Genomic DNA, 27,394 nt, shown 5'->3' with positions numbered 1-27,394 from the left:
TAACTCTGGGCATCCGATGGAGATTCAAAAAAACGAAGGGCTCCGTCAGGCGTATGAATCCTTAAACGCGCAGGGTAAAGCAGCGCTGGTTTTAAATCCATCTTGTAGAGTTCCGACATCACAGATCTGTAACGAACCCGTTGATCCCGAATCTGTTTGCTGAATTCCTCCACGAATCGGAACTGAAGATCCAAAAAGTCAATATAACCTTTAGATCGAACAAATCGAAGCAGTTTCTCCTTGTCTTGAAAGTAATGAAAACGTAAAATGACATGTCGCGGTTTATCTGACTTCGATGAATATGATGGAACTCTGTGAGCCCGATCCAATAATGGTGGTTGGTCAGAAAATACGGTAGGAAATGCATCTTTTAAAAGTTGAGAAAAAAACTTTATAGGGTTGTCAGATTCAACAGCTTCACGAACACCAATAATTCGAATATTCTGCCGTCACATTCTGGATTCTAAGTCAGAGTTTTTAAAAGTCAGAAAGTCCAGTTTTTTCTTCATTGAAGTAATTGTTTCTTCAATTTTCTCCATCTTGAGTTCATTTTGTTGCGTGGATTTTTGAAGATTAGATATAGCCGACTGATGTTCCATGATAGGTGTTTGCATTTTATTGATTGAATCCGCAATTTTCTGGAAATTAATTGAAATTTCCGCATGAATCAGCTCCGTTATAGAGGTTGAAATTTCCCTTTGAATTAGATCCGCTATAGCTTTTGGAGTCAACGGTGGTTCAGTTGGAGGGAGATCAGTACTTTTCGGTCTAACTGGAGGTTTGCCGTCTTTCCCATTTTTTCCGTTCTTGGACATAGCAGACCTTAAAAGCATCCGAATATCAAAAAGCCCAATTTGTTTCAGATTATTGTAAAAGTCGATGCCTTAATGGTTAGTTAAATATAGCTGATCATAAGAAAAAAAACTCAGAGGTAATGGAGCGAGTCAAGAGCACGGCTTCACTCCATGAGTTCTACCGGAAGTCTCCAGGGTGAAATTCTAATAGGGTTTTATATAAATTGATCATATGAACCCTGGTATAATGTGATAAATTTTAATTTGTTACGTAGTAGTGTGACATGAGGTAATGTTCACATTAGCTATGTTGGTGGTCAAAGGATAGGAATTAGATTGTGATGAGGCTGGGGCAGGGATGCAAATAAAGTAAATAAAATTTGTCCCACACTTTGAAACTACGCTACATTGAAGTTGCTGATACCCTTACACTCAATCTTAGCTTTCAAGGTCACAGTCCTCCAGGAATATAGTATTTTTGACACAAGATTCTGGTGTTACGTACCCCGTAACTGCGTTGCCAAACCAGCAGAAATGGACCACTTAGTTGGAGTCTGGATTACTGGAACTAAGAAAGTTTTATTAAAGAAATAAGCAACACAGTACTACAAAAGGATAATAAATGCAACAGTTCAGCAATGATAAACACACATGTACACAGAACTAGGATAATAGGATCAATCAAGCTCTATCGCCGTCTAGGGGTAAATGACCAGTTTCAAGTGACGCAAAGTTCAGTTCAATTGAGTTCAGTTCAGTTCACAGTAATCACTGTTGTGCCGTTGGGGGCGGGGGTGGCGGGGGTGGAGAGAGAGAACGAATTAATATTCAAATCGGATTCCAAACAGACCTTCGATATTCCTCGCAGTCAGCTTTCGGGCGAGCCCTGTAATGTCTTCTGAGGTCACCGACTGTGAGCCCTCCATTCCAGATATGATCGTTCTTCTGCGGTGAACCCGGCACCCGGGCAAGGGTGGACACACACACCAGGTTCCTGCCGATCTGTACCTTTCTACCCTGTGCGTCTATGGCTGGTCCCGCGATCAGACCTCCAAAAACTCCCACCAAGTAGTGGGGGGGCACACTGCTCTCAGGGTCTCGTTACCTCGTGGAGTCGTGTGTCTCTTGCCTTAGCGAACCTGTCCCTTTTTATCCCCCTGCTGGGGTATCGCCTGTCCATCAAACTTCAAACAGTTCAGTGTTCAAAGCCCCTGGCCTCTGACAATACTCGGAACTGTCTCCTTTCCGTTAATCCCTCTTGTCTCTCATTAACATCTCTGAAGGTTCCCCCATTGTCCTCTTATCAGCATCAATCTTCTGATAACTGGCTTTTTTTGTGTGTCACACCCCTACACTTCAAAGGATTTTTGCCGGGGTAAAAATATAGTCATGAATACACTATCAGATACACACCAATATACATGTTTATCAGCTATTCGGCTAATACAGAGACTTTTAAGTTGTCAACACCTGACAGACAGTCAGCAATCACATTTTCTGTTCCTTTTATATGTGTTATTTTAATAATCCTCTAAACCAGGCTCCAACTTAGCAAACTTCATAGTGGCTGAAAACACTAATGAATTGTGATCAGTATAACGTCTCAGTGGTTTTCGCCCTGGACACAGATAACAAGGGTCGTCCCATACCAACTTAGCATTCTTTGGCAAGGGCTTAGTAAGAGGGTGGGTACCATCTGCAAAGTTGTTTTTCTTTCTGCAAAACTTCCGATAGTACCCCACCATCTTTAAGAACCTTCTCAGGGGTCTCTTGCCTGTCGGGGTGGGGACTTCAGAGATAGCCTGCACCTTAGCTTGCATCGGAGCCAGCTGCCCGTCCTACCACTAATCCCGGATAAGTGACCTTCGCGCGGCCGAACTCACTTTTTGCGAGGTTCACTGTCAGGCTGGCTTCAGCCATTTAAACAGCTCCTCTACCGCCATAATGTGTTCCTCCCACGTGTCACTCCAGACTACTACATCGCCAATATACACTTCTGTGCTCTTTAGCCCTTTTGACACTGAATTAATCATTCTATAGGGGTGTTGCTCACTAGGCTGACCTGACATAACAACCACCCCATGTACCGTGACGTTCGGACATCCGTGTGCGTGCCGTTTAACTAGCTCGCTTTGTTCAGGGATTAAGGGAGAGACCTTATCAGCCAAGCTGGCTAAAACGATAGACTTCTCCCATCTGGTCGGCACCACACTTATCTTTTCAAAATGGGCCCTCCCCTTATCAGGTGGCACCCTAGCCTCATTAATTTTCATGATATCACCAGCTAGATCTGTTTTCTGATCGTGGTGAGCTTTTAACATGTTAATAGCCTCTAACTGTGTTAACTCACATCTACAATAGTCAATAACATCCTTCCTCCTGTGCAGCCAGTAAAACTCTTTCATGATTCCACCGACTGTTTTCCTCCCCCCCAAAATGTCCACCGAGGGGTATCTTGTGGGCCAGGTTAAGAATCTCATCCCCATAAATTTTTGGTACCATCCCCCATTCCTCATCTGCGGGCACGGTACTTGGTCTCCCTGTCTTCCTTAGCACTCCCTCCTCCACACAATAGCCTACTGGCTCTCCCCTCAACTCTGCTTCAGAGAGAGCTGTCCCTGCTGAAACCATCAGCTCCTCGTCTCGCTCCTGCGCCTGCACAAATTCCCTCCTTTCCAATGATAAATCTACCTTAATTTCCTCACTCCCTCCTGTTTCACTTTCTACCCCCTCCTGGTACAAGGCTGGTAGAAACGTCTCAGCTAGAGTTATTTCGGCAGTCTTTCTGGACATACGCCGAGTCACTGCGCAAACAGGATAAACCTGTGAGTCCATGGGTGGAGCCTCAATGCTGGCAGGCGGGCCTGTCAATTTTACTGCCGGATACACTTCCCCGCCGGCGAGGTCATTACCGAGCAAGATCTCCACGCCTTTCATCGGTAGTTCGAGCCTCACCCCTATCGTGACCGGTCCAGAGACCAAGTCGCTTTTTAGGTGTATCTGGTGCAAAGGCACTGCCTCAGTCCCTTGCCCAATTCCTTTGACCTTGACCTCCCCAGTCTGGGTCTCTGAACTAAGCTCTAACACACTCTTTACTATCAATGACTGACACGCTCCCGTGTCTCTCCAGATCCGCACTGGAACTGAGTTTAACCCCTCCTTCACCGACACCAATCCGGTCGAGATAAACCTCTCGCGCCCTTCCTGAACTTTGTTAGCCCTCTCCTCTCCTAGCGGTTGGTTTACCAGCTCAATACAGCCAGTCGGAAACGCCGCCTTTCCCTTTCCCGTCTCCTTCTTTGGGGCAAAGCACCTGGACGCAAAGTGTCCGGCTTTCCCACAATTATAACATACGACCCTAGGGGACTTCCTACCAGACTGCTCCCAATCTACCTTATCCTTCTCACTAGTCCCCAGTTTACTTTCTGACTTTTCCGGCGGACTCTCCCCGCCGTCCTAACTACCCTTCTGGTAGCCTTTACTCTGGGCAAACTTCGTTTTATGTGTCAACGCGTACTCATCCGCTAACTTAGCAGTTGCGGCTAAAGTGTCTGCCTCTTTCTCATCTAGGTAGGGTCTCATACCATCAGGGACACAACCTTTAAACTGCTCAATCAGGATCAGCTGTAGCAGTCTGTCATAATCCCCATTTACCCCCTTCGAGGCGCACCAACGCTCACAATATGTCTGCATCTCACGGGCAAACTCTAAATACGTGTGGTCCCACTGCTTCCTCGCATTCCGGAACCTCTGCCGGTATGCCTCCGGGACCAACTCATAAATCCTGAGGATGGCCTCTTCCACCACCTCATACCTCTGGGCATCTTCCGCGGACAAAGCAGAGTAAGCTTGTTGGGCTTTCCCTTTCAGTACACTCTGAAGTGAAACAGCCCACTTATCCCTCGGCCAGTCCTGACTTGCGGCAACTTTTTCGAAATGGAGAAAGTACCGATCCACATCGGTATTGTCAAATGGGGGAACCAGCCTAACCTCCTGGGTCACCCTGAACTCTCCACCTTGGTTCGGCATGGGCTCCTGGTCTGCCCTTATCTTTAACCTCTCCAGCTCGAATTCCCTTTCCCTCTGTTTCTCTTCTCGCTCCAACTGTTTGTGTCTCTCTCTCTCTTGCCGTTCTAACTGTCTCTCTCTCTCTTGCCGTTCTAACTGTTTTTCTTCGTGTTCTAGCTGCCTTACCCGGAACTCATGCTCGAGTCTCAGTTTTTCAATCTACACCTGTACTGCGTCTCCACCAGATTTTCCCATAGATACCACCTCCAGCTCCCCTTGGGGAAACACACCTTTAGATACATAGTGCTCTACGATAGCTCTATCTCCTCTCTCCTCATTGTCGACTTCCCCTTAACAAGATTCAACCGTTTGGCCACAGCTGCCAATTCCGCTTTCCTGGCATCCTCTAATGCCTCCAAGGTCGGCGCCTTTAGAAATTCCTCAATCTCCATTTCTGCTGTTTGCCTTTTCTTTCTTTCGGGAATTTTAACCCAATCAATTTACCCCGTCCCAAATTTAGCGTTCGAAATCGCGGACGAGAACCCCACTTATGTTATGTACCCCATAACTGGGTTGCCAAACCAGCAGAAATGGACCACTTAGTTGGAGTCTGGATTACTGGAACTAAGCAAGTTTTATTAAAGAAATAAGCAACACAGTACTCTAAACAAAAGGATAATAAATGCAATAGTTCAGCAATGATAAACACACATGTACACAGAACTAGGATAATAGGATCAATCAAGCTCTATCGCCGTCTAGGGGTAAATGACCAGTTTCAAGTGACGCAAAGTTCAGTTCAATTGAGTTCAGTTCAGTTCACAGTAATCACTATTGTGCCGTTGGGGGCGGGGGGGGGGAGAGAGAGAACAAATGAATATTCAAATCGGATTCCAAACAGACCTTCGATATTTCTTGCAGTCAGCTTTCGGGCAAGCCCTTTGTAATGTCTTCTGAGGTCACCGACTGTGAGCCCTCCATTCCAGATACGATCGTTCTGCGGTGAACCCGGCACCCGGGCAAGGGTGGACACACACACCAGGTTCCTGCTGATCCGTACCTTTCTACTCTGTGCGTCTATGGTTGGTCCGGCGACCAGACCTCCAAAAACCCACCAACTAGTGGGGGGGCACACCGCTTTCAGGGTCTCGTTACCTCGTGGAGTCGTGTGTCTCTTGCCTTAGCGAACCTGTCCCTTTTTATCCCCCTGCTGGGGTATCGCCTGTCCATCACACTTCAAACAGTTCAGGGTTCAAAGCCCCCGGTCTCTGACAATACTCGGAACTGTGTCTCCTTTCCGTTAATCCCTCTCATCTCTCATTAACATCTCTGAAGGGTCTCCATTGTCCTCTTATCGGCATCAATCTTCTGATAACTGGCTTTTTTTTGTCACACTGGAGATGCTGGAAATCTTGAGCCACAAATTCCTCCAGAATTTTGTACGTCGCACATAATTATTGACATTGAAGCACCTGCTTAACTGGAGAAGAAACTATTTGCCTCTGGCGTCTTGAGTATTGCTGGGAGTGTGAAACTGTTCTATGTCTTTAACGTAAGTTCTCTAACTAAGCAAATATTTTGTATATAAAATGAATATGGAAAGGATTTTATTAAGTTCTGAGACCATAAGACATAGGAGAAGATTTAAGCCATTCAGCCATTCTCTTTTGTTATCCTTCTCAACTGTGTACAGCTGCTTTCACCCCATAACCTTTGAGGCCCTTGCTAATCAAGAACATATCAACTTCTGCTTTAATTACACCTGATGATTTGGCTTCCACAGCTATCTGTGGTGATGAATTCTGCAGAATTTGGCTGAGGAAATTCCTCCTCATCTCCGATCTGAAGGGATGTCCTTGTATTCTGAGACTGCCCTCTGTTCGTAGACTCCCACTATTAGAAGCATCCTCTTTACTTCCACTTTATCTAGACTTTTCAATATTTGATAAGTTTCAATGAGATTTCCCCCCCCCCCCATCCATTCTTCTAAACACTAATTAATGCAGGTTCTGAGCCATTAAATGCTCTTCGTACATTAACCATTCATTCCCAGGACCATTCTTATAAACCTCCTCTGGACTCTCCCTAACGACAGCACATCCGTTCTTAGATAAGGGGCCCAAAACTGCTCTCAGTATTCCAAATGCAGTCTGGCCAGTGCCTTGAAGCCTCAGCATTACATCTTTGCTTTTACATTAAAGTCCTCTCCAATGAATGCTAACATCTATGCACAAAATTATTTAATTTTCTCAAAATGATTGTAGTAAAAAGGAATGCTATAGGTTTAAACTTGATTCACTAGTCAAACAATTTAACTGTTTTGTTCCCAAACTGCTGCAATGGGGGCTTGTTTTATTACAATGCATTCAATTTAATAATTGGATGCAGTATTTACATAATGTGTACACGAGGAGATCTCCTTGCGAAATAGACTAATAGATTGATACTGATTTGGGAACAGTGATGTTTCCAATGGTGTTCTACCCCAAACTATTGTTTTCCTTGGCTTATGAGTGAAATTGGTTTTTGTTTTAGTTTGTCACAGGACCAACTGATATCCACAGGTGGAGTCTGGGAAGCTTGTGACCGATTTGTCAAGATACCAAAAGGTAATACATGCTTCAAATTACAATCTGAAGTGCTCTTTTGAAAACCAATTTTCCCCCTGAGATCAATAAAGTATGACTATGACTATTTTCCACCTCTCCCAGATAGTCTGCATATGAAAAAAAATGAAATTCAAAGTGCTAGTCAAGAAAGTAAGATGAACAACAATTCATTACATTAGTTTCAAGTAAACTTTGGACAAAGCTCGACATTTAACTCCTTCATATAAATCATGTTCATATGTAACATTTCCCAGTTATCCATGTCTCTGCAAAGAGAGACAGCTGACACAGTTCGTGTTGATATTTTCTCAAAGCTGCCAACAATTTGAATGGAAATTTGTTTAAAGGATAAGCTAAAATTGCTTGATCTTTTAGTATTCGTCAACAAATTTGACACTAATCCACTGGATACTGTTCTATGCCACATTAGCTATATTTTTAGCAGTTAAGTTTTTAACTGACTATGGTAGCTTTGTGAGTAGTTATCAAATCTATCCATACTATCCTTTGGCCTTAACAGTCACATGTGGGTAGTATAGATAGAGTTAAGTTTTTACTCTTATGCTTGTACTCTGCTCTTACTAGTGTTTATTTAAAAACCCTTGTGTATTGTATTCGTAAACATTACACAACATAAATTAGTGTCATTTGCTTGCACAGTTACTTTAGGTTTTAAGAAGGTAGGCACAGGTTCTACTAAAATGTAATTTTGACCATTGGTTATAAAAATGTATATATTTCTTCATGAGACTGTTATATGCATGTTTTTGTAGTAATACCGTCTTATTTTGAGTACAATATTTTTCAGTTTTGCCTAGCTCAATTGAACCAAGGGTGTCATACCAATCTCTTTGTACTTCTCTGCAGATAACCATGCAGCTGTTCTATCACTGATGTCTTCTTACTTGGTAATTGTAGAAGATGCTTTGGAGGAAATGAAACAGGTGCAGAGTCAAAAAATATATAAAAATACATTAATATATATAATTTTCCATTTCTGAGTCTGCATTTCTTCAGGATGTTGAAGATATAAAAGGATTATGCAGATTTGCAGTCAGGAATGCTGACTCATGATAAAATTGAATTATTTGCGTTTTCATTAGAGCATTCTATGCTATAGAAAGTATACTATTACAAAATGGTGAACCGTGCATGAGTTCAGGAGCATCTCTGAAGGAAAAAACTTCGGAGTGGACTTGAGACTATGAAGTATACAGTGGATTCTGGTTAATTGAAACACATCAGGACCAGTACATTTTATCTTATTTAAGTGGCTGCTCCAGTTAGCTTAAGTTTCATGGAAATAGTTATAAAGAAGATCATAGGTGGGAGCTTAAAATTCAAGGATACATGTTATATCGAAATGCCAGACAGGTAGGCTGAGGGGGCGGTATGGTTCTGTTGGTAAAATATGAAATCAGATCCTTACCAAGAGGTGATATAGGATTGGAAGATGTAGGATCCTTGTTGATAGAGTGTAAGATAATGCAAGGGTGAAAAAAAATCCCTGATGGGAGTTATATAAAAGCCTCTGAACAGTAGCCAGGATGTGGGAGATTGGTGTATAAAAAAGGGGAAGATAGTCATGGGGGTTTCAATATGCAGGTAGATCGGGAGAATCAGAATGGTGCTGGATCCCAAGAGAGGAAATTTGTAAAATGCTTATGAGATGGCTTTTTCGAGCAGCTTGTGGTTAAGCCCGCAAAGGGAAAGGCAATTCTGGATTTGGTGTTGTGTGATGAACCAGAGTTGATTAGAGAACTTAAGGTAAAGGAGCCCTTGGGAGACGGTAATCATAATAGAGAATACACTCTGCAGTTTGAGAGGGAGAAGCTAAAATCAAATGTAACAGTATTAATGTAGAGTAAAGGGAACTACTGAAGTATGAGAGAGGAATTGCCAAAGTTAATTGGAAGGGGACACTAGCAGAAATGACAGCAGAACAGCAATGGCTGCAGTTTCTAGGTGAATTCTGAAGGCACAAGATAGATCATGCCAAGGATGAAGAAGTATTCGAAAGGAAGGATGAGGCAATCATGACAAGAGAAATCAAAGACTGCATAAAAGCAAAAGAGAGGGCATATAATATAACAAATATTTGAAGGAAGTTGGAGGATTGGGGAGCTCTTAAAAAACCAACAGAAGGTAACTAAAAACTAGAAGATTGGTTGGCTGGCAGGAGGTGCAGTGGAGAATAAAGTGGACTTTTCTGGTTGGCTGCCAGTGACTAGAGGTATTCTACAGTGGTCAGTATTGGAACCGTTTCTTTTCGCATTATATATCAGTGATTTGAATGATGGAACTGATGGCTTTCTGGCTAAGTCTGTGGAAGATACGAAGATAAGTGGAGGGACAGGTAGTGTTGAGGAAGCAGGAAGTCTGTAAAGGAACTTGGACAGATTGGGAGAATGGGCAAACAATTGGCAAATGGAATACAGTATGGGGAAGTGTATGGTCATGCATGAATAAAAGCGTACAATATTTTCTGAGTGGGGAGAACATTCAAAAATCTGAAGTGCAAAAGGACTTGGGAGTCCTTGTACAGGATTTCCTAAAGGTTAACTTGAATGTTCATTTGGTGGTAAGAAAGATAAATGCAATGTTAGCATTCATTTTGAGGGGACTGGAATATAAGAGCAAGGATGTAATGGCTTTAGAAGACATTAGTCAGTCCGCACTTGGAATATTGTGAGCATTTCCTTATCCAAGAAAAGATTTCTATGAAAAATGTGCTGGCATTAGAGAAGGTCCAGAGGAGGTCACAAAAAAGGTTCGTGGAATAAAGGGTTAACTTGTTAGGAGTGGTGCTGATTCTGTCCTGTACTCACTGGTGTTTTGAAGAATGGGGGAGGGAAATCTCATTAAAACCTATTGAATATTGAAAGACCTAGGTGGAGTGGATGTGTCAAGGATATTTCCAAGAGTGAATGCATCCAGGACCAAAGGGCACAGCCTAAGAATAGAGGGATATCCATTTAGAACAAAGATGAGGAGAAACTTCTTTAGCCAAAGGGTTGTGAATCTTTAGAATTCATTGCCTTAGACTGCTGTGGAGGCCCAGTCATTGCATATATTTAAAGCGGAGGTTGATAGTTTCTTGATCAGTCAGATCATCAAAGATTACAGGGAAAAGGCAGGAGAATGGAATGGAGAGAGATAATGGGTCAGCCACGTTGGAACTGCGGAGCAGATTCGATAGGCCGAGTGGCCTAATTCTGTCCTTTGTCTTATAATTGTTGAATACCGGCACTCACTGTCTTATTTTTGTAGCTATTTTTTATCGAATTACTTCCACCATCACTTAAGACAATGCATTAAAACACTGTAATTGATTATTATACCCAATGTTTATAAATCTAGGATTATCTTAAATTTGAATTTGTGTTACTGAGCCTTCTGCCACAGGAAGTAGATTCTCCTCATGTAATTCATCAAACAATTCCACTTTGGAAGTGTTTAATTTTCATCTAAAATTGAAACTCCATTTTCTTTTAATTCAATTACTTGTCCAGATACTTTTAGCTCTGGCCTTTGAAACTTCTTTGCAACTTCTGTCCACCTTTTGTCCACCTTTGCAACTTCTGAAGTGGAGCTAATTAGTTGCTTCAGTTTTCATCAATAACTTGTGGTATACAAATCAAATGCTGTATTTATTTGAATAATTTTCTGTATACTGTCATCCCATTGAGGAAGAATTATGGGCAGTAAATCTCTGAGCTTTCTATTTTGAACACTGGGGGGCAGCAAGAATTGCTCTTTTGGAGCTGGCGTGGCACATAAAAAGTAGGAGCCAGCAAAGATTGTTCTGCTGGTTAGCGCAATCTTGGTCTTTTCTAGTTCAGCATCATTTTCAAGCATTATTCTAGTAAAGCTTAGTTTTACAGATATTAAAGGAAATTGTAAGTCTATGTTTTAAGTGAACATGACAGATTTTACCCCCACCTCCCAGTAGAGAATTTGAAAGGTTTTGTTGGTGTCTATGTGACGAAATTTCAGCACATCTTAGTCCTTAGTACCCTACCCATTATTCTCAAACTGTGACCCTGAAGTTCTCAGCCTGGGTAAATGTCTTCCTTGCATATAGCCTGTCAAATATATTTCAAAGAAAATCTGTTTCAGTGAGATCTCCTCTCGTTCTTTAAAACTTTGGAAAATTCACATCTATTCAATTCCCAGACCGCAAATCTATCATCCTTGGAGCTAGTGAGCATCACTGAACTCCCTATCGCAAGTTGTTCTTGGGTAAAGAGACCAAAGCTGTACAGAGTACCCCAGGATTTTTTTTGCCTTGGCCCTATACAGTTGCTGTAAGATGTCCTTACTCCTGTATTCAGATACCAACATAATAAAGGCTACGGGTGGCTGCTAGCTGTTAGTGCAACTGCTTTACTTCGCCAGTGATCAGAGTTCAATTCTTGCCACTGTCTGCAAGGAGTTTGTGCATTCTCCCCGTGATTGTGTGGGTTTCCTCAGTCTTCCACATTCCAAAGATCATAGGGTTAGGGTCAGTAAGCTGTGCGTATGCTATGTTGTTTCTGGAAGTATAGTAACACTTATGGGCTGCCCACAGCGCAATCCTTGCTGACTTGATGACACATGATTACACATTTTGCTGTATGTTTTGATATGCATTGAGCAAATTAAGCTGATCTTTATTTACCCTAAGACATAGGAGTAAAGTTAGGCCACTCAACATGTGGCTAATTTATTTTTCTTCTCAACCCTATTCTCCATGAATTTCACGGATTCACTGCCCTCTGGCTAAATAAATAATTCCTTATCTATGTTCTAAATGTATGTCTAATTCTGAGGCTATATCATCTGGTCCTGCACTCTCCCACTATTGCAAATATTCTCTTCATATCCATTCTATACAGGCCTTTTAATATTCAGTAGGTTTCAGTGAGATTCTTCTCATTCTTCTAAACTGCATTGAGTATAGGCCCAGAGTCATCCATCACTCCCCATAGGTTAAACATTTCATTCTCGGAATAATTTTTGATAGCTTCCTCTGGACACTCCAATGCCAGCACATCCATAACATGGTCAAAAGAGCACTAAAGTACAGAAACAGGCCTTTCTGCCCATCTAGTCTGTGCCAAACTTATTCTGCCTAGACCCGTTGAACTGCACCCCTCTCATCCAAACTTTTCTTGAATGTGGCAATTGAACCCTCATCAGCACTTCCATTGGCAGATTATTCCACACTCGCAATGCCCTATGAGTGAAGAATTTCCCCCTTTCACTCTTAACCTATGACCTCTAGTTCTAGCTTCACCGCACCTCTGTGGAAAGAGCCTACTGGCATTAGCCATATGAATACTCTTCAATTTTACATACCTCTGTCAAATCTCCCCTCATTCTCCTAATATACAACCAAAATGGGGTTCGTCAGTTCCCACAGCATGCATCTGCACCACATGACCTATCTGAAGCTCGTGTTGTACCTGATCTTGCATTCTTACTGTAATTAGTTGTAATTTGTGTCTTTATTAATTCTCATGTAGATAGTAATCTCACTTGCGTCTCAACTATAAGCCTACTCAGCAAATAGTTCATCTGGGTAGTTTAAAGAGTAAAAGTTAAATGTCCTAGCCAGTAAGCAAATCAAAAAGACTTGCTGCTTTAATTCCTTCCTGCACCTGCACTCGCTCCTGTAAACTCACCAGCAGCAAAACTTGCTTCTTCAACTCCTTCCCATTCTCTTCCTGTCTTATTCTTATCTACACAGAATTCAAGATAATTTGAACCTATTTGTGCTGTTGAAGTTAATGGATATGTGTATTGACAGGCTCAACACACAGAAAATGCAGATCCATTCAGTGATATATTTGAAGATGATGAATCACACTTGCGAGAAAACCGGGATACTTACTGGTCAGAAGAGGACAAACAGGTCATGGCCCCCTGCTTTGGGCTATTGAAAGCAGCCAAAGCATGTTTGAGGAAAGTCTCTGGAGCCATTAAAAATCATGGAAAAGTAGACACGTTGCAAAACATAACTCAGTTGGATGATCTGGGTGATGTCGCAAGTGAAATTAGCCCCAGGTAAGTTTTAAATTGCTGAATGCAAAATTCCTGCAAGTGATGTTTTCTGCTTTTGTTGACAACAAGTGGCAAAAAGAATTAAATACAATTCAATATGATTGAAGCGTAACAGAACTTGATTTATATATCTGGTTCAGGTAGGCTTTGACAATAAAATGTTTGAAATTTGGTTGGCACATTGTGCAGACTTGCTGCAGTGCTCAGTACTTGACCCTGCTTAGAGTAATTTGTATCCTGTTACCATGTGTCCAGTCTGTTGATCACTAACAAACAAGAAAAAATCTGCAGGTGCTGGAAACCTAAGAAACGCACACCAAATGCTGGAAGAACTCAGCAGGCCAGGCGGTATCTATGGAAAAGAGTACAGTTGACATTCTGGGCCGAGACCCTTCATCAGGACTGGAGAAAGCACCTCATCTTTTTTTTTTGTCCAGTCCTGATGAACAGTCTAACAAGCTGTCCCGTTGGACCTTTGCGAGGCTAGTGCAGAAATTGCAGGGGCCTTAGGAACAGTATTTAAAATGCCCTTAGCCATGGATGAGGTGTCAGAGGTTTGGAGTATAGCTGATGTTGTTCTGTTTAAGAAATAACATCGATAAATTTGCTGATGATACAACCATTGTCGGTAGAATCACAGATGGAGATGAGGGGGCATACAGGAGTGAGATATGCCGACTAGTGGAGTGGTGCCACAGCAACAACCTTGCACTCAACATCAGTAAGACAACAGAGCTGATTGTGGACTTCAGGAAGGGTAAGACAAATGAACACATAACAATCCTCAGAGGGATCAGAAGTGGAGAGAGTGAGCATTTTCAAGTTCCTGGGTGTCAAGATCTCTGAGGACCTAACCTGGTCCTAACGTATCATTGCAGCTACAAAGAAGGCAGGACAGCGTTTGTACTTCATTAGGAGTTTGAAGGGATTTGCTGTGTCAACACAAACACTAAAAAACCTCTGTAGATGTACCATAGAGAATATTCTGACAGGCTGCATCACTGTCTGGTATAGGGGCAGGGGGTGTTACTGCAAAGGACCAAAAGAAGCTGCAGAGGGTCATATATTTAATTGGCTCCAATTTGGGTACTAACCTACAAAGTACCCAGGACATTGTCAAGGAGCAGTGTCTCAGAAAGGCAGCGTTCATTATTAAGGACCCCCAGCACTCAGAGCATGCCCTTTTCTCACTGTTACCATCAGGTAGGAGGTACAGAAGCCTGAAGGCACACACTGAGTGATTCAGGAACAGCTTCTTCCTCTCTGACATCCGATTCTTAAATAGGCATTGATCCCATGAACACTACTTCATTTTTAAAATATATATTATTTGTTTTTGTGCGATTTTTAATCTATTCATTATATGTATACTGTAATTGATTTACTTAATTATTTTTTCTTCTATATTATGTATTGCATTGAACTGCTGCTGCTAAGTTAACAAATTTCGCGACACATGCCAATGATAATAATTTTGATTCTGATTCTTAAAACCTTTTAACGAGTTTACCAGAAAAGTTGATGAAGGAAAGACAGTGGATATTGTCTACATGGATTTCAGCAAAGCCTTTGACAAGCTCCTGTATGGCAAGCTGGTCGAGAAGGTTCAGCTGCTTGACATTCAAGGTCAGGTCGCAAATTGGATTAGACATAGGCTTTGTGGGGGAAGCTGGCGAGTGGTAGTTTCTGGTTGTCTCTCCGACTGAAGGTCTGTGAATAGTTGTGTGCTGCAGGGATTGGTGTTGGGTCTATTGTATCAACAATCTGGATGATAATGTGGTTAAACTGGATCAGCGCGTTTGTGGATGACACTAAATTTGGGGGTGGGGGGAGTTATGTGGACAGCAAGGAAAGCTATCAAAGTTTGCTGTAGGATCCGGACCAGCTGGGAAAATGGGTTGAAAACGGGCACATGCAATTGAATGCAGACAAGTGTGAAGAGGACAAACTAGAGTAAGATTTAGGCAGTGAACAGTAGGGTACTGAGGAGAGTGATAGAACCGAGGAATCTAGGAATATACATCCATATTTCTTTGAAATGGAGTCACAGGTAGATAGGGTTGTAAGGATAGCTTTTGGCACATTGACCTTCATAAGTTAATGTATTGAGATTGGAATGTTATGGTAATGTAAAAAAAAATGCCCATGAGGCCTAATTTGGGGTATTGTGTGCAGATTTGGTCACCTACCTACAGGAAAGATGCAAATTATATTGAAAGAGTACAGAGAATACCTACAAGGACGTTGCCAGGACTGGAGGACTTGAGTTATAAGGAAAAACAATAGGTTAGAACTTTATTCCTTGGACGTAGAAAATCGAGGGGAGATTTGATCCAGTTAAACAAAATTATGAAGAGTATAAGTATGGTAATTGCAAGCAGGCTTTTTCCACTGAGGTCCAGTGAGTCCAGAACTGGAGGTTGTGTTAAAAGTGAAATGCGTAAGGGGTTTATGAGAGAGAGAACTTCTTCAACCAGAGGGTGCTAGAAGTGTGGAACAAGTTGCCTTTGGAAGTGGTGGGTGTGGGTTCAATTTAAACAATTAAGGGAAGTTTAGGTAAGTACATGGATGGGAGGAGTATGATGTGTTTGGTGTAGGTGCAGGTTGATAGGACGGGTCAGAATAATGGTTTGGTATGGACTAGATGAGCTGAAGGACCAGTTTCTGTGCTGTAGTGCTCTGTGACTGACTCATTGGGACTTAACGTCTCAGTTATGTTTATTCTGGTTTTCATAGAATTATAGACATAAAGGCACAGAAGAAAATTGTTATACCCGACTAATCTACATTGGCTCCCAGTAAAGCAGTATAATCAATCCTTTTTTTCCCCTGTTATTCTGCAAATTATTCTCCCTAAGTGCCTCTTCATTTCCTCTTTAAAATATTTAGTTTTGTTTCCACCATGCCATCATATGGTGGTTTGCAGATCATAAATCAATTTCCTCACAGCTCCTGCAATCGAGGGTCATTTGTGATCTATGACGCTTCTCTTCATGGAATTTTTATTGTCGGCTTGTGGCTGAGTAGATTTGCCAAACTTGCTTCTGTTTCCTTTCATGTCCTAACAGCTTGCAGTTTGGTAGGTTAACTGATCAATGAAAACTGGCCCTTGTGTGTAAATAGGCGGCAAAATTTAGGGTGAGCTATTGATTAGGACATAGCATGAAATGTGATTTGTGTAAATTGTCTTTCATAATCATTGCAGGTTCTGTGAGTGGAAGATCTTATTCTGGCGATTAAAACTATAACTAGCAGTTAATTTAAAACAAACTAAAATCACTCAGACTAGGCATGGGGTGGGGGGGGGATATTGGGGGAGGGCGTGGAGGTGTTGACACTGTATATGTTTCACAAATAACAAAGTTCTAAGTCGAAGAAAGAACGTCCAATCCTTTATTAAGAAACCAGCAAGGATGAACACTATTGTGATTTAAAAAAAATTGATGAAACTAAAACTAGCGATATGACAAAATAAGCAGTCTAAGTATACTCATTCGTAGTTAAGCGTTCGCAAATTCAAACGTACTAAGCCAAGAGTTCTTAAATGGTCAACAAAGAAATATTATTTCCCACAACTTACTCCCTACTCTAACCAAACTAAAACTGACGACTTTACTTTATTGTCGCCAAACAATTGATACTAGAGCGTACAATCGTTACAGCGACATTTGATTCTGCACTTCACGCTACCTAAAGACCAAGCATGAATTAACTGTACTCTTCAATTTTACCATGTCCCAACCCACATGACAAGTTACCCATAATAACCGTGCAACACAAAATATAATACAGTCCGATACGTGGATCCTACATTCCAGCCCCTTAGTTGTTACATATAATAATTACAACTGCATACTACTTAAAAAAAAAAAAGACATGAAATCTTAACATTCTTTCAAATGCCCTCTTCTTCTTCCAGATAAGTCATGCGTCAGTCATTTAGGCCAGAGGAAAGACTTAAATGACTGTTCCCATAATCCTTGAGTTTCAGGACATTATCTATAGGCACAATATCTCTTTGGAGGAAATTGCATTTTCTACCTGACCATTTTTGACTTTGCTGTTGTGGTAAATGGTCCTTGACCCAACATTTCCCAAACAAGTTTGACACGTATTGGATTTGCTTCCACCTACGACAAGCATAAGCATCTTCCTTTTGCAACATTTTTGGTGGTAAGGATGGTGGGTTCTTCAGAACCAACAAATGGTTGGGTGTTCTTACTTCCAAATCATTAGGATCGAATGATAATTTAATAATCGGATGACCATTGATAATAGCCTCTACTTCACAAAGAGTTGTGTGGAAACCCTCTTCATCAAGATTCTGTACCTTCTTGGTAGAATTGATGACCTTTCTTGCAGACCTGATCAGTTTCTCCCATGTTCCTCCACGATGTGAGCTAGCTGTGGTTTAAAAATCCACTTAATTTCTTTCTGAAGAAGGGCATCACCGATCCGTGAATGATTCCACTTCTCATTGGCCTCTCTCAACTCACACTCAGTTGCAACAAAATTTGTGGCATTATCAGAGCACAGTTCACAAACCTGTCCTCATCTTACTATAAGGCATCCAAGTGCATTAATAAAGGAATCTGTGTCTAAAGAGGATGCTACTTCAATATAAACAGCTTGTATAGCTAGACAGGTAAATTACCCCATTCCCTCTTCATTGTACTCCTGCTTTTCATCTCAAAAAGTCTAAAGCAGTCCACTCCTACACTTTCTTAAGTTCTCTCTCCAAAGAATTCCCTTGTTCTTCATCCAAATCAGACTGAGCAAGGGCAACATTCAATTGCTGCCTCTTCTGACTAAGAAACAAGAGCAAATTCTTAAATTTAAGAATCGGTCTTCCCTAAACGGGTCCAAGACGAGAAGTAACGGACTATACATATTGCAGTGTCCAACTCCTCTTCAATCTGCATGACATTCATTGTAACAATTCCCTTGATTTCTAAATCATACAGCTGAAGTTCTCCGGAACAATCAGGATTCACAAGCCATTTCCTTTCAGGCTGAAGAAGCTACTGGGGCCCTGACACCCATGTCTTATTCTTCAGGAAAGCTGTCACCTTCAGTCCTCTAGAGGTCACATCTGAGTTACTTGAAGTGTTTACATACTTCCATTGAGATGCTTGTGAAACCTTAAGAATTTCTGAAAATGTTAGCAACAAAGATTTGGAATCTGGGAGTTTCAGTCTTGACATATTTCAGCATAGAAGTACCATCAGTCTAAATAACCGAGTTCTGAAGCTGCTTGTGCAAGTCCTTTCTCCATGTTGTGTCCACACAGCTTGCCATCGTAGCAGCGATGAGCTCCATACAAGGGATGCAAACCAACTTCAACGGAGCCCTAGATTTTCCCATGATAAAAATACTATACATGTGAGAACATGTGTCATGCTACAGTAGGTAGGTCACTGCTTCTTAGCCATCTTCAGTTGCATCTGTGAAGTGATGTAACTATGCAGCAGTGATGTCTCCACAATCCAAGGGGTTCAAACATCTAACAACCGTTAAGTCTTCCATCTGGCAGAGTTCTTCCACCCAGCTTGTCCATGAGCAACTGATGTTGGTATAGTGTCATCCCAGCAAAGCACTTTCTTACGTAGCTCTTGTAGGATGCTCTAGCAGATAGCACCACCAGACTCAAGATTCCTAAAGGATTGTAGATGGAGTTAGTTATGGAGAGGATCCCCCTTCTGGTGAGTGGTCTATCTTGGATTATGATTTTAAACCTGAAAGTATCAACTGAACGCACCATTCATTGCACACCCAGTACTCTCTCCACCGAAGGAATATCTTGATCCAGATCCAAACCCTTCATGTCTTTTGCTCATTCCTCTTTTAGTGTCACAGATAGTACACTATGTCTGTTGCTTATCCACTTTAGCACAGCTGTATACAAGGTCTTGATCGAGAGAGACTTTCTTTCTCAGAAGACTTTGACACAAGGCAGTCATCAACATAGAAGGAATGCAAAACCTTATCCACTGTCTCGCAGCTGAACTGTTCTTCATTGTTTACACCTTTGCTTATTGCCAGTGATGCAGCATCCTGTATATTCCCAAGCACTGGGTGTGTAGCAATCTTTACTTGCCTTTCAGTAAAATCAACAATGTTGGCAAAAGTCAGCTTACAGCTGTGCCTTTCTTGCAGTTCACAGGCCACCATTCTCCATTTATCCCTAAGCATATAGGGCAGTCTTTTTATAACAATTGCCATATTGGCAGGCATGTCCAGTTCACACATGTACTGCTCTTCTCCCATGGCATGGCAACAGCCTCTAAGAAAAAGATGGTAGTTTAGGAGAGCTGTCGGATCTATAGATTTGATAGGTGCCCAGTAAAGAGCCTTTCACATGTAGTCTCATTCAAATATCTGTTCATTGCCAAAATGTTCCTGTAGTAAAGCCTTGGTCTCTAGATACCTTTCCTTTGGGTCAACATGCTGGCGCTTTTGACAAGCTTTCTAGGACAACCTCCAGTGTACTGTGCAAGGAAATAGAGGCGGTCACATAGTTGTCAATCTTGCCTTCAACACTATTCTTAAAAGCCCTCATGGATGCATGATACTGCAAAGGATTGCCATTGAAGATTTGAATCTCTCTTTTACACAAAGATGCAGTATGTTGTTGTTGTACCAATAGGTTGTTATTTCATTTTGTGTCCTTTTGGCCTCCATAGTACTATTCAGACCTCTATCATTTAAAACAAGTGTTTCTATGCTGTAAGTTAATGTCCTTATGAGCATCTTGAGCTGTAAGATATGAAATAGGTTCGGAGTGCCCCCTTAATGAATGCTCTGCACTACCTCTTGGGGCCATAACTCATGTTTCACAGACATTTGAGGAACAAGTGAATCAACGTTGACATTGAGTGTGTTGGCCTTATCAATATAGGAACTCACACCATAGGACTGTCCGGCTGGAGCACTTACACACCTACCTCACTTGCAGCCCTTGGCACATTAACTTTGGCCATTTGTGTTGCAGTTTCTTCCTGCAACTTAAGCTGCTCCTTCCTTCTTTAAAGCTGTTCATTTCATTTCTGTACTCGCTGTTCCATCTGCTCCTCCTGCTTTCCTAACACATTTTTTTCTTCAATAGTTGTTGTTGTCTGATTAACGCAGCTAAATTAGCCACCATTTTAACAGTACAACGGAGTTACCAGGTGCAGAAAATTCTCTACTTGCAGCAGAACTTGAAGCATAGACATTTGACGCATCGTTGCTCGGGTATACATCATCCTGTGAATCCTCAGCTTTGTGCATAGTCAAAACATGCTTGCTATCTGCTGCTCTGGCTGCGCAGTGTTGAGATTCCAACTTCGCCAACAGGACCGAGGCAACCCTTAGCTGTAGGCTGATGTTTATTTGCTATAATTATTTTTTTGTTCACAAAATGTAGCAGTTACTTTAAAACAAATCAAAACTGCTCAGAGACAAGGCACGGGATGGGGTTGTTGACTCTATGGCGTGCTCCACAAATACTGAAGTTCTAAGTCAAAGAAAGTACGTTCAATCCTTTACTAAAAAACAGCAAAGACAAAACACTATTGTAGCAATTCCAAAAAAATTAATGAAACTAAAACTAACAATATCACAAAATAAGTGTATTGAAATATACTTAAACATTAATGAACTTAAAAGTACTAGGCTGGATGTTCTTAATGGTCGACAAAAAATATTGTTCCCCTGACTTACTCCCTACTCTGACCAGAGTAAAACTGACTAAAGACAAAGCATGAATACGTAATTATTCACTTCTACCAGGCCCCAACCCACGTGACAAATTACCCATAATAAACATTCAGCACAAAATACGATACAGTCAGACAGAAAATAGATACATGGCTCCCAACAATGACTATTTTTTAAAAATGACATACTATTTTTTTCCTGTCGTCATCTTTTTACCTTTTGATCAAAATTTAAAATCTGCGTGCAGACATGCAGTGACTTTTCCTCTATTTAACTTACCCAAGCTAGCATCACAATCAAATCTTGTGTAGGCCCTTAGCTTCTGCAGTTTAATCTTTCAAATGACATCGCTTATCCTTGGAATTGTTTCTTCACCTTCCGGGGAATTCATGTCCTTCCTGAAGTTAAGCTAATCAGAATTAGATTCAGTTTTGTTTTGTTGTCTTTTGTCCTGGAGCACTATACAAAGATAGGTGCAATCTTGTATCACTTTTTGTATTACTTCATGGCCCAGAACGTCGGAATTTATGATTACCATCTACTTTAAGATGGGTATCATCTTTGATATTTCATTTAGGAGCTAGATACAAGTTATGCAAACTTCTTGCATTCAGTCTTTATCTCGGTAATAGCACTTATTAGTTCTGAAAGTGCGGGGAGCACATGACCTGTGCTACTATGAAAGATGTTATCATTTCATAAGTCATGAAGTGTCTCGTCCCAAAATGTCAACACTTTATTTGCCCCCATAGATTCTGCCTGACCTACTGAGTTCCTATAGCATTTTGCCTGTGTGTCTTATGAGTCATTATATTTGAGGTTCTGTCTCCCTACTCAGAGGATGAAAAACAGCAGTTGACAATATTTGAAGAACAAATACCCAAGTTAATATTTATCTGTAAACTAAGATGGCAAAAACGGATTATCTGGCCGTCAGGTTAATGGCCTTATTTACTTGATTTGCTTGACATCATTACAGTGAACATACATAATCGCTTTATTACTATTACATATAATCACGTATTACTTTGGAAGTTGTTAAAAAGTAAACTTTAATCCATTGTTGATAAAGTTTATACATTTTTATCACAAGAATGTAAGGTTCAGCATAGAAGTGCATGCTTTACAAGTGATTCTGCATAATGGCCATTTGGGTAATGGAAATTTGCCCTTATAGAATCACTATCTGAAGATTTAAGAATGAGAATGAAATTTATCCTCATAGAATTTATGTGGGGAGGAGAGTGAAGCAATATGATTTTGCAATTCTCATTTCTTGATGAATGCACAGATGCTGTGGTTTTGCATCACAGGGAATCGCAGAATAGCCTGTTGTTTTTAAAGGATGCAAATCTCTCCCACCATGTGGTCACCTGTATTATTTTTTTTGTGCTGAAGCACTATACTAGCTTGTTGAGTTGTTGTATATTTGAAGCTACTATTGTTACACTTTTTTTCTTTTTATAGTGTTGATGAATTGGTGTTGAGTCTTTATCCGCCAATGAACTATATCACTGTGCAAATGAACGTGAGTATCAAGTCTCCATCTTCCAATAAGCAATTGCTAGCATTAGACATTTACACAAAAACAAACTACTCCACCTGCTGGATTTGTTGAATATTTCCATAATCTGTAGTTGTTTAATATTAGGGTCATTGTGTATAAATTGATTTTGTAAGTATGTACATCTTTAGAGGAATAAATCAATAAAATGGGCTTCATATTATTGACTTGGATGTGATCCCATATTCCTTAACAGGGTGCATCTGTGGACTTCTTGTTGTAGCTGTTTGTTTTCTCTGCAATGCATCTCAATGACTGTGTACCTGTTAATAGATATACAAGGTGGTTGAGTATGGGGAGGTGTATTAGTCCAAGTGAACTAATACACACATGCTTTTTAAGCTTTCTTTTTCCTTTTATGGGTTCTGGGTGATTTAGGAATTGGGTCAAAATCTGGTTAAATATGGCACTGAGCTGCAATGTCCTTGGGTCATGGCTCTCTCAGACTTAGTTGTTTTTTAGGTTCATAAGTTTTGAGGACAGAGCGGGGAGTTAGCAGTCAAGTTAGGGTTTAGAGACTGGAATTAGGCTGGTAACCCCTAGGTCAATGAGGCCAGAGTTCAGGGTCGTGTCCACAGTGAGTCCTGAGGTCGATACTGAAGAACAAAACCTAAAGGTCAAAAACTGAAGTTGGCGAGCCCGGAATTTGAAGCACAATGGCTGAACCCCTGAGTCTGTGAGTCCACTAGGGAAGTTGGAGGCCCAATGTCTGAGTCCATGAATCTGTTGGCAGCTTGTCCTGCGGTTGGAAGACTGTCTGTGTGTATGTGTGATTGGGTGGGCGGAAAGGAACTTATTTTGCTGCTGCTGTTTTGTTTGTTGTGTGATGTTGTTCAAAGATTTAAAGTACATTAATTATCAAAGTATATATGCTGTATACAACCATGACATTTTTTGTCCCACAGACAGCCACGCAACAAAGAAAACCATGGAACTCATCCAAAGAAAATATCAACACCCAATAGGCAGAAAGAAAGAACAAATCTCACTAACAGCAAAAAAAACAAGCGAAAAGCACAGAATATAAAACATCAAACCATAGTTGTTAAAACAGTCTAGGAATGGTCAGTTCAGTTCAATTCAGCACTGTGTCATTCATTGGTTGAAGGCCGCAGAGCCAGTCCATCCCGATCAAAAGCACATAAAATATCAATAAAAAAGATCCAGAAACACTTATAACATGAACTATAGAGTACAATCCACAAATCATGTTGATTAAACCTTGCCCAGGAGTCAAGACTCTGGCGGCAGCAAATGAGAGGGAGAGAGAGACCGGTCAAATGCAGGCAGGCAGCGCCTTCCCCTCTCATTCTTGTTGATTTCAATCTTGCTTGATGCTTCAGTCGGCAAGATTGGTGATCATATGCTCGTGTCCCGTCTCCAGGCTTGTTGGCCTCCAGGCTGCACACTCTGCTCAAAGCAACACTCACAACATGCTGGAGGAACTCAGCAGGTCGGGCAGCATCCATGGAAGAGATCGGTGGACGTTTCGGGCCGGAACTCTTCGTCAGTACTGTAGGGGGAAGGGGCAGAGGCCCTATAAAGGAGGTGGAGGGAGGGTGGGAAGGAGAAGGCTGGTAGGTTCCAGATGAAAAACCAGTAAGGGGAAAGATACAGGGGTGAGGGAATCCTCCAACTTCTGGTAATTCCCTCCCCCTCCCTTCCCCTATCCCTATGTCACTCTGCCCCCTCCCCCAGCTGCCTATCACCTCCCTCATGGTTCCGCCTCCTTCTACCCATTGTGTTTTCCCCTATTCTCTCTTCACCTTTCCTGCCTATCACCTCCCTGTCTCCCCTCCCCTACCCCATTATCTTTCCCCTTACTGGTTTTTCACCTGAAACCTACCAGCCTTCTCCTTCCCACCCTCCCCCCATCTTCTTTACAGGGCCTCTGCCCCTTCCCTCTACAGTCCTGACAAAGGGTTCTGGCCCGAAACGTCGACCGATCTTTTCCACAGATGCTGCCCGACCTGCTGAGTTCCTCCAGCGTGTTGTGAGTGTTGCTTTGACCCCAGCGTCTGCAGATTATTTTGTGTTTACACTGTGCTTAAAACCTTACCGAGCTCCCTCGGAGACAGCAAAGCACGAGGTTGCTCAATTACACCATCAAAATGTAAACCACTGGTTTCAATCACATATCAAAGCTTAGTAGCAGAATCATATTTGAAAGAAAAGGAAGTAAAAGGAGTAGTTTTGTGAACGGTCTGAAAGACGATGCCTTTAGTCGCACTGATCGCTGGTGCCATCTTGTTGCTTATGGTGTTCATGCTAAGTTGTGCTCATACTGAATTGATGGCAGAATATTTGGTGACACTTGTGGTCTGCTCACTGTGCACACTCGGTGCTGTGGGCAGACTGATTGTTAACGCTAACAATGTATTTTACTATGATTAAATTTATCTGAACCAACTGATTGGATATTAGAGCCAGATCTCGAGACTCACTGGTTCTGTACACTACATCCAAACGTATTTTATGAAAAAATACTAAACCTGCTTCTTTTAAACTCTGCACACAAATAATTTTTCTCTAAAAGTGCAATTTCTGATTTTTAAAATATTATGATCGGCAAAGTGGATTAAATGATATTCAACACACCCAGAATTACATTTCTACAATTTAGTCATGTCCTACGTCTTCTAGAGGTCAACGTATGAACTGTCTTGTACTCTAGGAACCGTTGCATTTAATATGATGGCCTTGGTTGACTAATGGGAATCTTGTAAGTTTTATATTAAGTTATTGGAAAATATATTTTAACTGGATTGTTTTCAGATATTTTTTGTTATTTCAGGCTGCAAAGGTTGCTTCTGTCTTAAACAAAGCTCTGGAAATAACCAAGTGAGTTCAATATTTTACCGGGGTATTATACCTTAAGTATTTTCCTTTTCAGCTCATATTTTTTTCAAGTGATAAGATGTTACTAATTTGGGTCTTTAAGTAACCTGTTGAATAGTTGAGGTCTCAGCAGAATGCTGTGTGGGATAATACCTGGTCACTAACTTCAAGAGATCAAAGGTTGTGGAAATCTGTGGACAGTCTGAAGAAGATTCAAAGGAGCCACAATTAAAGTACTCTGTCTTTGAAAACAAAACTCAGCAAGTTGGCTGGAAGAATGGTTGGGTATTATTGGTAAACATTGAGGAATGAGAAGGGGAGTGTGTTAGTAGGAAGACAAGGCTGGAGGCAATGTAAGTTGATTACCTGAACAGAGGTGTGGATAAGACAGTATGCCTTTCTAGATGAATTATAGAATTATAGATCAAACTAAGTGGAAATTGTCAGCTGTGAAACAGCAAAGCATAAATTAGGATTTGAGAGGGAAGTGGTGGAGGCATTGGAGTGAAGATGCAATGTGCAGTTGCGGAAAAATGTGATGCTAGTGATAAGTTGTGGGATGTTGTGTTTTCCCTTGTTAGATTGCATCAACCTTTATTCTGTTGCAAGATGTGCTTGAACTCACAGCAACCATTCACACCTGCATTTGTGAGAAGATGTTGCACCTGTTATTCTGATTAATAATGCTGCCCACAGTCTTTTCGTATCTATTTTAAAAAAATAGCCTTTATTGTGCAATGATAGAATTTGCTGAAGGTGACAGTGGAGATTATAAATCAGCTGTTTTGATTTGGTAAACAAGGTTGGAATGTGATTATTAATCATTAAGGCTTCATTTGGCATTGCCAGTGATGTGTTGAAGTAACATTCATCTGATTTATTAATTTTTTAAATTCAGAATGTGTGGTCAATTTATATATAATGGATGTTTTTCTGTTTGGTGTTGTGTTATATTTTAATGAACAAATTCTCTATTTTTTTCTGGCACAGATCCAGTCACGTGTGTCCTGAATCGGAAAACAACTGGTTGCATTTTCTCAGTGGAGCAGTTGATCACAATATGGACAAAGTGAAGAATTTAACACAAAACTGTTCTTAGCATGTGAAAAGAGATTACTGTAACAATGACGAATAGATTGGAAAAGTGTGTGTTCTGTTCAAGAACCCAACCAGTAAATAAAAATTGTGCTCAATGTTTCAGTTGTGTTTGTACAAGAGCCAGTGATTTCCTTGATAATTTATGTGCCTTAATTTCTAAAATTATCCATGAATACTCATTTCTTAAAAATAGTTAATCTAATATTATTACATATTAGCATGGATAGAAGCTTTCATAAGTATCAAGGGTGCCTTTTGACCTTCGAAAAATGCAGTAAAATTTTAACATCAAATTTGAGTTCCTTTTAGGCATACTGCTATGGTATAGATATTTTTCCCATCAGAAAGATTATACAAAGGTCTTCTATGCGCACTTAAGAGTTTCCATGCAGTGTTTAAGCTTGAATTAGCCTAGTGTGCTTTGAATACTTGGGGAAATTGTGGACTGGCCTCCGGGATTATCTTTCAGGCAGAAGGATAATATTTGAGATTTCTGGAAAGTGTGCTGTGAAATTAAGTCTTCCATGTTGAAAATGTACTGTAAACTTGAGAAATTTTGAAGATGCTGGAAATCCAAAGCAACACGCACAAAATGCTGGAGGAACTCAGCAGGTCAACAGCATTCATGGGAATGAACAAACAGTCGTGTTTCGGGCTGAGTGTTCTGAAGAAGTGTCAACCTGAAACATCGATTCTTCATTTCCATTGATGCTGCCTGACCTGCTGTGTTCCTCCAGCAT

The 27,394-nt window shown here is 41.1% G+C and overlaps 1 protein-coding gene across 1 annotated transcript in view; it reads left to right on the top strand.

Annotated features, from left to right (window-relative positions):
• The window catches only part of ccndbp1 (cyclin D-type binding-protein 1), a 49,433-nt gene extending 22,677 nt beyond the window's left edge, over positions 1 to 26,756 (top strand). Inside the window, exons 6-11 of the mRNA XM_072239732.1 lie at positions 7,338 to 7,411; positions 8,279 to 8,355; positions 13,203 to 13,459; positions 22,622 to 22,682; positions 25,513 to 25,559; positions 26,547 to 26,756. Of these exons, the coding sequence (XP_072095833.1) occupies positions 7,338 to 7,411; positions 8,279 to 8,355; positions 13,203 to 13,459; positions 22,622 to 22,682; positions 25,513 to 25,559; positions 26,547 to 26,655 (625 nt within the window). The 3' untranslated portion in view covers positions 26,656 to 26,756. The remainder of the gene's footprint in view (positions 1 to 7,337; positions 7,412 to 8,278; positions 8,356 to 13,202; positions 13,460 to 22,621; positions 22,683 to 25,512; positions 25,560 to 26,546) is intronic.
• Positions 26,757 to 27,394: the final 638 nt, after the last annotated feature.

Source organism: Mobula birostris, chromosome 2, assembly GCF_030028105.1.
Source record: "Mobula birostris isolate sMobBir1 chromosome 2, sMobBir1.hap1, whole genome shotgun sequence".
In the NCBI taxonomy this organism is placed as follows: Eukaryota; Metazoa; Chordata; class Chondrichthyes; order Myliobatiformes; family Myliobatidae; genus Mobula; species Mobula birostris.
This window is presented reverse-complemented; position numbering and strand designations above follow the sequence as displayed.